Source organism: Nematolebias whitei, chromosome 20, assembly GCF_014905685.2.
Source record: "Nematolebias whitei isolate Nwh7 chromosome 20, NemWhi1, whole genome shotgun sequence".
In the NCBI taxonomy this organism is placed as follows: Eukaryota; Metazoa; Chordata; class Actinopteri; order Cyprinodontiformes; family Rivulidae; genus Nematolebias; species Nematolebias whitei.
In genome coordinates, this window is record NC_056517.1 from 18,735,062 (window position 1) to 18,747,350 (window position 12,289).

The 12,289-nt window shown below is 45.1% G+C and overlaps 1 protein-coding gene across 1 annotated transcript in view; it reads left to right on the forward strand.

The window, feature by feature from the left end:
- Window positions 1-12,289, forward strand: part of mpp7a (membrane palmitoylated protein 7a) — a 476,133-nt gene that overhangs the window by 356,255 nt on the left and 107,589 nt on the right. The window contains 1 exon segment of the mRNA XM_037694433.1: window positions 7,467-7,560. Within this exon segment, the coding sequence (XP_037550361.1) occupies window positions 7,467-7,560 (94 nt within the window).

Sequence of the window (12,289 nt, forward strand, 5' to 3'; positions counted from 1 at the left end):
GAATCCGTTTAATTTATGAATAATATCAACAGATATAGTTCATTACACTGCTGATCTGTTTCATGTTGCTGTGTTCATTTATACTCATCTGCTCACACAGACTCATGTCTGTGCTGCTGTTTGGTGTATTGTTTTTATGCTACTAGTGCTTAGCGTATTTTTAGTTGATGTTTTTCTTGGTTCATATCTTAGATCTTATTACTGTTTTTCTTTTACATTTTATTGTTAGATGTTACTGGGACACCGAGTACACAATCTCGTTCCACCACATGTACCACATGTGGTGCGAATGACAAATAAAGAAACTCTGACTCTGAATCTGAAACACACAAGCTCCCTGTGCACACTGAGGACCACTGTGAACATCATCAGATGTGCATGCTGTGGCCACACACCAATATCACACCTGTTCAAAATCTGGGATCATATCAAGTTACATGGTTTATTAAATGAATCAATTTACAGCAGCAATTTACATTAGTTTACTTTTAATATAAGTGATTTGGGCCACTTCAAATGAAAAAAACCCACAATATTCTTGTTGTTCATAAGATTATGTAAGTATGTTATGTAAGAGTCCTGCTTTGGTCTGGGTGAGGGTCCTGCTCTGGAAGAAACAAGATGCATACACTTTTCAGACATACAGTAACATTTTGTTTACATTAAAACATTCACATTTTGTACAATGACATTTGTGCTGTAGCTTGTGATACAGTGTAAATTCCTGTAACTCTGTCTGTAAAATATCTAATATTTGTTGCCTTGAACCACTTTGGCTGTGGCTGCTTGCCTGGGAGGAGTCGATGGGAGACAGGACGGCCCCCAGAAGCCATCTTAGCTCCAGCACACTGGTTGGTCCACTTAAGGAGTTTACTGCTTGGTGGGGAAACAGTTTACTGGAACCCCTCAGACTGATAAAGTCCTCTGGATAGCAGGTGAAACATCTCTATAAAAAAGAAACTGTCCAGATTACCTGACTGAGAATTATTGAATTTGGTACCTGGATGATTGAGCATGAACTTTGTTATCTAATTACACAGTTTTTTTTTTGTTTTGTTTTTTGTGTTTAAACTACCCATAACAGCAAATCCAGTTAATTGCTCTCAAATGTGGCCTACTATGCTTTTGTTTAATGCAGCCCAGACAGTCTGATTCAGACTTATATAAATGACATACTGCACAAGTCCTGACTCTCACTGGGTATGTTTACATGGACAAAAGTAACCGGATCAGATGGCCGGTCGGAACAAAAGTGTGTCATGTAAACGCTCCGTTCGGGTTATTTTTTGTGTATTCGGCGCGATCCGTTATAATTTGTGATCAGATCGAAACGGGTGGTTTACGCCGATCCGTGGCCCGATCGGTGCGCATGTAAACACTTGATCTGTTCGTTTTTATCTGATGGTGAAAAAATGACCTGACTGCGCATGTGCGGCGCGTACCTCTACGCGTTTCCTTTTCCGCCTGGCTAATGTGTAGATGCTAACATGGCGGGGAAGCAGAACTGGTCGGTGAGCGATACAACATTTCTAATCGAAACGTTAAAAGAACTCAAAATTATCGAACGCCTTGACGGTCGAAAGTGTAGGAACACGGAGTTATTTAAACAAGTGCATGAAAAACTGGAAGAAGCCGGAATCCATCGAACAATTGAGCAAATAAAAAAACGCTGGAAGAGCTTGAAAGCTAAGTACTACCAAGCTAAGAACAAGAACGGGAGAAGTGGCTCTGACCCCACCACTTTTTCATTTTACATGTTGATGGACGAACTGATGAGAGAGCGGCCACTGGCCAACACGACAGGCAGCGGTGTGGACCAAGGTTATGAGGAGGAATCTGAGGACTACAGCCCCGAAGCAAATCCGGAACAAAGCATCCTTTCCGATAAGATACTCTTCAAGCCACATTAACCCTCTGTACTGTATTACTTGGTGTAACTGGGATACAACAAATATGTTAAAATGTAATTATAATAAGAAGCAAGAGTAGCTTTAGGGCTAGCATAATTATACCTCCAAGGATTGTACACAGTAGAGAACATGAGACCTATATTGTGGATTATAACACTACCCCAACTAACCAGATAATTAACCTAACAAATTTCAACATACCAGGGGACCAGTTAGACTTTATTTTTTCTTTTTCAGATGATGAGTCCAGCTTTGATGAAGCAGCTGACAGCAGCACACAACAAACAACAGTCCAAGAAACTTTCAACAGACGAGGACATCAAGGAAGAGTAAGTTGTGTGTTCCAGATGACAAAAACAGTAACAAATGTTTATACAGTGTTTAGAGAGATTATGTTAGTACTGCATCCAAGCAAGTAATAGTGTTTTACATCATTGCAGGACCACGAGGGAACTCTGGTTATGCAGACTTGGGCCACCGAACAGCAATCCTTCTACCAGAAGATGCAAGAGTCCCAGAACAAATGGATAGAAGAACAACAGGAACGATGGCAGCAAAGAGAAGAAAGGTTGTTTGTAAGGTTCTTAGAAGAAAACACACTCTCAACTGAGCGCCTAGTGAGGCAATGTTTTGATGGATTAAAGTCCATCATGACTCAAATGACCCCACCTCCACAGGGAAGATCTCCAGTTCCTCCCTACCCTCAGCATCAATACCCAGGTCAAAGCCGGTCTGCTCAATTTCCTCAGAACCCAAGCTACAACTCGGATTACCACCTCCATGACCTAAACTAAAGTTTAAAAAAAGTTTGTTATTTGAGCAGCAGCTAAAGTTTCATATTATATATATATAGATATTTTTTGATATTGTAATTCTGAAAGTACAGGATGAGTTGATAAAGAAGTTACTGTTGAATTGCACGTTACTGTAGTTTTAAATGACCAAAGAATGTTTTTTTCTGTTTTCATTACAAGATGTGATGATCTGTGCACATTGTCTGTTTTGCACAAACTTTTTGAATGTATAATTTTTATGTTTTTGTGATGTAGGCTACCTCAAATTGCACTGAGAATGAAACACATTTCACACAGTGCCAACAAGCAATATAAAATGTTTACAAGAATTTATTAAAATGTTTGGTCCATTAAAGAGCTCCGATGTACACTAGTATTATTTGCCGTTTTGTTATAATATCTTTATACAAATGTTAGCTGCATCTGAACACATACATGACAAGTATATATTGTATATTTAAAAAGCCCCTTTAATGCAGATGGCCTGTACGGAGTGGAAACTTGGACATATATGCAGTCAGTGCCTCTCTTGCACCGTTTCCACCAACACTACACTGAAGATTCACTGGCTGGTTAGGCTGAGGGTAGTTGTTTGCACGGTCACGTGCCTCTTCCAACCAGTTGCTGTTGCCATAATCCCTCTCCCTCTGGCAGAAGTTGTGGAGTGCACAACAGGTGGCGATCATTTTTGGAGCAAAGGTGAAATGAAAGTCACTTCTTTTTAGAAGAACTCTCCACCGTGACTTCAGCAACCCGAAGGTCATCTCTACGCCCACCCTGACTGAGCTAAGGTAAACATTAAATGACTCTTGTTGAGGAGTCAGACGAGGAGAGTTTGGGTATCCTTTGATGAGCCAGTCCAACAGCGGGTATGCAGGGTCACCAACAACGAGGAGACTGACGTCCTTTCCTTCGATGTTCCTCACAGACCGCAAAAAAAGGACATACTAATATTTAGTATTTTACTTAGACATTGTTTAAAGGCATGGTTCAAACAAACTTTTTTTTTTAAATAAAACTTTACAGCTATGTATCTCTACTTTGAGAACCTTAGCTGTAATAGTTGTAGTAATACTAAATACAATATAGCAAATATTGGCAACATTTAACCATTTGTTTAAAGGCATGCTTCTAACAAACATTAAAAAAAATAATTTTACAGCTAAGTATCTCTACTTTATAGTTTATAGTTGTAGAAATAATAAATACAATATAGTAAATATTAGCCTTACTTTTGGCATTAGATGAGCCCTTTGATAGAGGTCAGAGTGGTGCAGGACATTGGCATCATGGGCACTGCCTGGCATCTTGCAACTGATGCTCCAGAAACTGAGAAAAACAGAGGAAGAACAGTAATTAATAATAAATACAGACAGTATCAAGCATAGACAGGTAGAAAAAGAAAGAAAAACAAGTTTATTTAAGCATACAGCGTGTATTTGTCTTACCAGCAGTTGTTCACAACAGCTTGGAGGACATAGGATGGCCAGCCTTTACGGTAAACAAAGTCTTTATATCCATCAGAGGGGGGAAGAACCGGGATGTGTGATCCATCGATGAGACCCATAATATGAGGGATGTGATGGGAAGCCTCAAAAGCTCTGGCGATCTCCAGTGCCTCCATGTCAGTTGGTGCTCGGATCAGCTGTTTAATTGGCCCTCTCACCATGCTTTTACAAAACATGTACACACAATTTTTAACACTGCTCTTACTTATTCCAAATTGATTTGCAATGACTCGCTATTCGGCACAGCTGCCCAGTTTATACAGAACAACTGCAACTCGCATCATGAGCGGAATTGGAGTTCTAACAGTCACCTCTTCTGGGGCTAAATGACTCTCCATCAAAGTGCACAACTTTGTGAAAGACAGATGTGTCATGCGAAAATTCTGCTTCCACTCCTGGTCGGTGAACTGCATGAGGACCACACGCTCCCACCAGTCTTTACTTCGAACTTTCATCCACTGGTTTCTGGTCGTTTGTGGAGGTAGTGGCAGCAGCATTAAACTTGCCGGCAGCAAAGAACTTTCTCGGATGTATTTTTCCTTCCGCGCTCTCATCCTACGAAGAAAAAAGACTAAAAGCATGCGTTGCTTCGCCTGTAGCTCAAGCAGGGAGTGCAGTAACAACTCCATCACAGTCATTAAAACCTGTCGCGGGTCCATTTTTGTCGCTCAAGTGTGTTTACGTTCGTCCCGGAAAGAGAACTTCTTCTTCTATGGTTTACACGGAAGTAACTTCTTCTTCGGTGGTTTTTTAAGGAGAGTTTACCACTCTGCGCATGTCAGTACTTCTGTTCAGAATCAAAGCCCGTTGCATGTAAACGCACATCGTGAACGGATTGTGCCCATGTAAACGATACATTTGAATTATTCAAACAGAACACATTTCAATCCGGTCAAAGAATTCTGCGCATGTAAACATAGCTACTGAGAAGGAAGAGGCTCAGAAAGTGTCTCATCCCTCCTTATTTATTGTGAGATTGCTGCCTGGGGACACATGGATGTGTTCATCACACAATGTTGTTTTGACTGAAGCCCAAAGTTTTTTTGCCAATATAAAGTAGTCCCACGTTTATCATGGGGTTTAGTGGATCACGTCCCCATGATAAGTGAAAAACAGCGAAGTAGGGATACAGTAGTCCAAGTTCAATTTCAAGTAAATGTTATTGTCATTACCATCTCATGTAGTACATGAGATGGAATGAAATTATGTACACAAGCACTGTAGTAGTAGTAGTAGTAGTAGTAGTAGTAGTAGTAGTAGCAGTAGTAGTAGTTTATTTTAGTATTTATATACAGTATATATTAAGGCTTTAGAAACCCTTCCCACACTCTTGCAATGTTCTAAACTCTTAAACCTACGTCATTTTAACAACATACATTACTAAATTTTACTTACTAGCTCTGCAGAACTCTTGGTCTGGTCCATCTCTGTTCTATTCCAACTCGGTTCGTTTCTGCAGACCTATCCTGCAGCAATGAAGCCCACAATCAGTCCTCTAAACTCTTAAACCTACTCATTTTAACAACAAGCTACATATAAGTATATATAGCTACTAAATTGTACTTACCAGGCTCTGCAGAACAGGATCAGCTCAGTTCTGGTCTGACACGATACATGAAAAAAGTCCCGGTGCAGCATGACTGAAGCCCATCGCTCCATCCAGCTTGATGTGTACGTGCTGCTGCTCCAGGAGCAAGGCTGCCCAGGATTTAGTACACCACCTCTGGCCCAGTCCTGACCAGCACTGCACTACCAGAACCAGGCTAAACCCCGCAGCCATCTGTCGTGTGCAGCTCCCAGGATCCGGATCACACTGAGTCCAGATCAACTGCAGCCCAGCTACTCAGCAGTGAGGATACAACTCGAAGGATGAGTTCAGCTCCAGAATTATTTGTGACATTCCTGTCAGCCCTGTGAGCTGATTCTGACAGAACTTCTGACATTTCTGCAAAACTTTCCTTCCATTTGCAGAAAGCAGCGGTTGGAAGCAGTGTTGACTAAGTGAACGGATGGCTTCTGGGTAACGTAGTTCTTTAGACTGGCAAAACAGTGAAGGCTTAATGAAAGAAAACTACAAAATGGCAGCACATTTTTTTATTTTATTCTTTGAAGATATTATGTACAGTAATGTTTGTCCACAAACCGCGATATAGCGAGTCTGGGAAAATTGAAGTGCGAGGGACTACTGTAGTCAACTAGAAAAGCAGAGTTTGGTGGACCGCTGACCTGTAGCTACAGCTTTTGTCTTTTCTTTGCCCGTCACTGTAAACCAGCCATCTAATACAAGAAGCACTGCAAAAAGTTCTTAAAGTTGGGGGTTAAACAGTTTGATCCCAGCCCAAGCTGACAGATTTTTTCCATTATTTGTGAACGAGTGGATTCTTTTGTTGTAGTTTTCATTTTCTGTGCCACAAAGCAGATGCTAAAATAAACTACATAAAGGTTTTTAGAAGTGAGATGTAGTAATTTTTAAACAGGATGCTTAAGTTTATCTCATCAAAACTCTGATCCAGCATGATGCTGTATGAGACTAATGACATGAAGCCATTGATCTTCTTCAGTGCTTTCTATGACGGTTCAGTTAATAAATCACTGCTGGTTTTGCATGGACCTTGTAGATCAGTCAGCAGCAGTCCATCAAAGAGATTCAATCTGAACACAACACCTTGAACACACTGCTGAAGTGAATCAGAGGAGAGTAAATCAGAATATGGTACTTTTTTCTGCAGGTGAAAAAAAATTAATACACTAGTTTGTTTTGTGTTTGTCGGCTGTGAACTTCTCCCCTTTACCTTCTAAAATGATCCAGAATGTGATTAACCTCCTGTCTCCTGACAAATCTAGCAGGTCTATCTGCTCTTGTTCCCTCCATATACTGAAAACCCACCCCCACCCCACCCACCCATTTTACTGCTAAACTTTGTGAGCATTAATGAGAATTCCTAAACTCAGCTACCTTCCAGCTTCTAAAACCTGTGGCCACAGCTTCTTTTCCTACAAACACTGTTGCAAAATTACAGACATGTTTATTGAAACACAGCAGCACTGTAGTTTTTTTATTTTAATTTTATAGTGCTATGGCACACCAATATACCGGTATGCTAAAACTGGCATGGTCTATAATGCTCATATTCATGTCTCTGGTACTGTTAAAATATGGCTCATTTAAAAACAGTTTCTTTTCCAACAGAGTTACACAGTCTGAGTTTTTAGTATTTACTCCTCTGTGTTTTTGCCCTTTCTGTTTCTTTCAGATACAAGTCGAGCTAAGAAGACCTATGAGACAGAAGGTGTGGAGTATCACTTCATCTCCAAACACCTATTTGCAGCTGAAATTCATAACAACAAGTAAGTACATGTGTGATGGGCTTGAGAAAAAAAAAAAAAAAAAAAGATGATAACAAAGGGAAAAAAGTCTCAAAATATGAATGTGGACGTTTCTAATACAAAACAGGAACCAGCATCAGGAAGTGTACTTTGTAGCTGATTGATTGACTACAAAACAAAGTATTATTTGGCTAAGCAAAGAGCAATGACACCTAATGTTAGTGTACAAGTATGAATAGGCTAAATCAGATCATATGTACGACAAAAGCCTGGAGAGTGAGAAACTAATAACATTGAGAGCTGTTTTAGGAGAATGGTTAACAATGTAACAATAGAAAACACATATATTCACAATTTCAAAGGGATAAAGACAAAATGTGCACACTTTCACAATAAAATAAAAAATAAAAAAACGAAATTTAGAACTGGGTCTTTAAATGTTTCATGTTCTCCAGTTTGCTGGTGAAGATTCTCAGTCATCCAGAACATGATAAATTCAAAAAACGTTCAATACAAAAACAACTGGACCTGAACCCCTCACTCTCTGCTCTTTGAATTGAGAAAGCTCCTCGGATGAGGAGCGAAACGTCTTCTGTTACAAATAAAGTCCAGTTGTTTTTGTATTGAATGTTTTTTTGAAGTTGTCCAGTTCAACCTCTGAATAGTGGGTAAGTGAAAGAGCCTGTCCACAGATATGCGTCTAAAGTGCAGTCTGACCCAAGCTCGGGGCATAGAGGAAAACTGGTTCTGTAAGGATGGTATCCCTTTGTTAGTCTCCCTGTGTCTGTACTCCCTAATGTCTCTCTGTAATTACCCCGATCAGCTCCACCCACGTGTTCTCCGGGTGTTTGTAATTTGTCTTGTCTAGTCTGTGTGTATATAAGCCCTGGTCTGTGTCTAGGCCTTTGTCGGTGCATCGTCTGTTACAGCTCCTGGTTTGTCTCCTGTGTTCCGTGTATAATCCTGACCTGATCCTGTCTGTGAGTTTTGCTGCCACGTCAGCTATTTATTTTGATTATTAAAGTGATTATTATTTTACAACCTCACCTCCGAGTTCTGCATGCTCAAATGGGTTCATCCCTGCTCAGCTCCGTCTGAAAACCGTGAGAGTATGCACTGACCAGACCAGAACCCAACAAGCAGAATGTTCTCAGCTTCACTCACCTGTCTGCATGAGCCAACGCAGATGGTTGAGCCCGTGATCTGATGCAGCGGGTTCTGGACCGAACCCGTCCAGACTCCTGAACACTACAGACAGGCAGTGGAGATCCTGCCCTCGCCTCTTCTCGTGCTGGAGGAGGAAATAAAGCGTTTCCAGCTCCGGGTGAACTGCCTGACATGTGAGCCCAGTTCCCCCTCCTCTCCAGCACCACTCATCTCCTCGGGGTGGACGTCCGGGGAGGACGCTGAAACGGAGAACGAACTCTGTATTGTTCCTGCGTCCCATCGCCAACTCCGCCGTCAGAGTGGCAGAAAGAGGACCCGGAAGCAGTCCACCATACCTCTGTCAGTTCCTCCGATCCCAGCGCTTCAGTGTGGACGGGTCCCATTGTCTTACCTCACAGGGTTCTGATGAGGGCAGAGACCAAAACCTTACTGTCACTCGAAGCCGCTCCTGCTTGGTTCGGCAAGACTGAGCCTCCTGAATTCAGTCTCAGTGTCTTCGCAGGGGCGGGTCCCATCGCCTCACCTCCCAGGGTTCCGGTGAAGGTGGAATCAGTCACCTCACCCCTCCATAGAGCTTAACTAAAGACTGGAACCAACACTCCCCAGCTCCAACCCAGTGACCTCACCCAAATAAACCAGATTCTACTAAATTGACTCTCCTCTGCTAAACACGACCCGGACTACCTTGACACTGTGCTCTCCCTTGCCGAGAAACTATTATTATCTCAACCCAGTCTAACACAAATCCCAGAATATCGGCAGCCCTTAATTGAAATAAGAACTTTGAAAAAACAGCCAGACTCTGAACAATCTCAAACAGCCTCTGACATCCCTGCTTCTAATTCCGTTCCAGCCTCAGATCCAGACCCTCCTTTTCCTGACTCTGCCCAGACTCCCCTGCTGCTGAGCCAGATGCCCCTGCTTCAGAGACAGTCCCTGGCCGCCCAGCTGCAGAACAAGTCCCTGGCTCTCCCCGGCTGCAGAGTCAATTTCCGAGGGAGGCCCTGAGCCCAAGGAGGAGCTCCGGCCCGATCTTGGCCCTGGACCACGCCGTCGCCGCCACGGCAGGAGTTGACGGCAGAAAGGTTTCAGGGACTCGTCCCCTGCTCCAGCGCCTGACTCGGTCCATGTCCTAGCACCTGACTCGGCCCCTGTCCCAGCGCCTGACTCGGCCCCTGTCCCAATGCCTGACTCAGCCCCTGTCCCAGTGCATGACTCAGCACTAGCACCCGAAGACCCTGCTGCCGAAGACCCTGCCACCGAAGGTCCTACCGCCGAAGGCCCTGCTGAGCTCCTCGCAGCTGACCTGCCTGCCAAGCTCCTCGCCGCTGACGTGCCTGCTGAGGTCTTTGCTCCTGGTCTGCCCGCTGAGGTCTTTGCTCCTGGTCTGCCTGCTGAAGTCCTCACTCCTGGTCCACTCACTGAGGTCCTCGCTCCTGGTCCGCCCGCTGAGGTCCTCGCTCCTGGTCTGCCCACTGAGGTCCATCTGCAGAGGGTCCCAGGTCTGCCAATGCTTCAATGTCCGCAGGGGGTCCTAGGTCCGCCGACGCTTTGACATCTACAGAGGGTCCCAGGTCCGCCGATGCTTCAACGTCTGCAAAGGGTCCCAGGTCTGCCAATGCTTTGATGTCTACTGAGGGTCTCAAGACTGCCGACGCCTCTACATCTACTGAGGGTCCCATGCCAGCTGACGCCTCTACATCTACAGAAGGTCCTAAGCCAGCTGTGCCTCCAGAGGATCCTACACCAACTGCACGCCCAGATTCAAATTCCACATCTCCGAGTTCCACGTCTCCAACTTCTTCGTGCTCCATGTCAGATCCTGATCCTGCCGCAGAAGATCCTGTCTCAGAAGATCATTCTACAGAAGATCTGAGTCCCACGTCTCTGGGTCCCATGTCTCCGAGTTCCACGTCTCCAAGATCCACACCCTCTGCTACAGTTGCAGAGATGGCTACACCCCCTGCTGCAGTCCCAGAAGTGGCCACATCTCCTACAGCAACCCCAGAAGTGGCCACGCCTCCTGCTGCAGTGCCAGAAGCGGCCACACCTCCTGCTGCAGCCCCAGAAAAAGCCATGCCTCCTGCTGCAGCCCCAGAAGTGGCCACACCTCCTCCTGTTATGCCTGAGACCTCTATGTCACCTGCAGTCTCAATAAAAGTTGTAGTCTCCATGGGCTCATCACTTTTTACAGATCTTCTAGCCTCTGTGACAGCTGTGGTCCCCACACCAGAACCTATGGTCCCTCTAGTCCTCTTTCCTTGAGCAGGGCGGTCATGGTCTCTTAGGGTATCCATCACTGTTGAGTTTTGGTTCTGTCTCTGTCTGTTTCCTCATGTTTCCAGCCCTCAGTGTTTTCCCTTGTGTTCAAGCCCCATCTCACCTGTGTCTAATGTTAATCACAGCAGGTGTCTGTCATTGTCCTAATTAGTGTGTGTATATATTCAGTTCACTGGTGTCTTGTTTTGGCTCTGGATTTTCCTTATTGTGTGTTTCTGCCTTCCATCCTGTGTCTTGTTATCAGTAAGTAGCTGCCCCGTCAGCCTTTGCTTTGTTTTTGTATAATAAATATTTTGATTTTCCACGAGCCTCCTGTCATCCTCCTGCAATTGGGTTCAACACTCCTGACAGCAGAACGCGACAGAATCCCGAGACCAACTTTGAACCCAGCAGGAAGATGATAAACTTGTTTGAGTTTCTGGCCCGTGAGGTGGATAAGACCACTCAATGAGACATGGAGAAGGAGGAGAGGAGGAAGAATCCGTTTTGGGGGACCTGCCTCACAGCCTCTCCATCCCTCTCTGCCTCGCTGCTGCACCCCGCTGCCCACCTCCTCCTCGCTCTTCACCTGGCTGTCCCAAGCAATCGTCAGAGAGAAGGGCGGCAAACCGCTGGTCCTCCCCGAACCCAGCGCAAGAATGGGAGAACCACGCGAGCAGACGAAAAGCCCAGACCTCCGTTGCTAGAGGAACTGCAGAAAATTTTGCTGGGGGGGGGAGGTACCTGTGTCCATCAGAGTAGCAGCTCAGCTCTCGTTCGCTGGAGGAGCTAAGGGGGAGTTTGCGAGGGGAGAGGAACCCATGCCCCCACTTGTTGGAGGAGCAGTACAGCCCTCCCTCGCTGGAGGAGCTGGAACGGTGGCAGATTTCTATAGTGGCAACATGTCTGGCTCCGTTTCTGTCCTGCCGTGAGGAGACCCAGGTGGATGCTCCTTACTCGTGTCTTCCAGAGGGGTTCATGGCTCCACCACCTGCTGCAGTTCTGACTCCTCCACCACCTGCTGCTGCAGCTCTGAATCCTCCACCACCTGCTACTGCAGCTCTGACTCCTCCACCACCTGCTGCATCTCTGGCCCCCAGTTCTCCTGCTGCAGTCCTGACTCCAGGCTCTCCCACTGCAGCTCTGGTCCCCGGTTCTCCCACTGCAGCCCTGGTCCCTGACTCACCTGCTGCAGCTCTGGTCCCTGGTTCACCTGCTGCAGCCCTGGTCCCTGGTTCCCCAGCTGTGCCCCGTCTTCGGTCCCTGGCTCCCCAGCTGCAGTCCTGTCTCTGGTCCCTGGTTCTCCAGCTGCAGCCCCATCTCT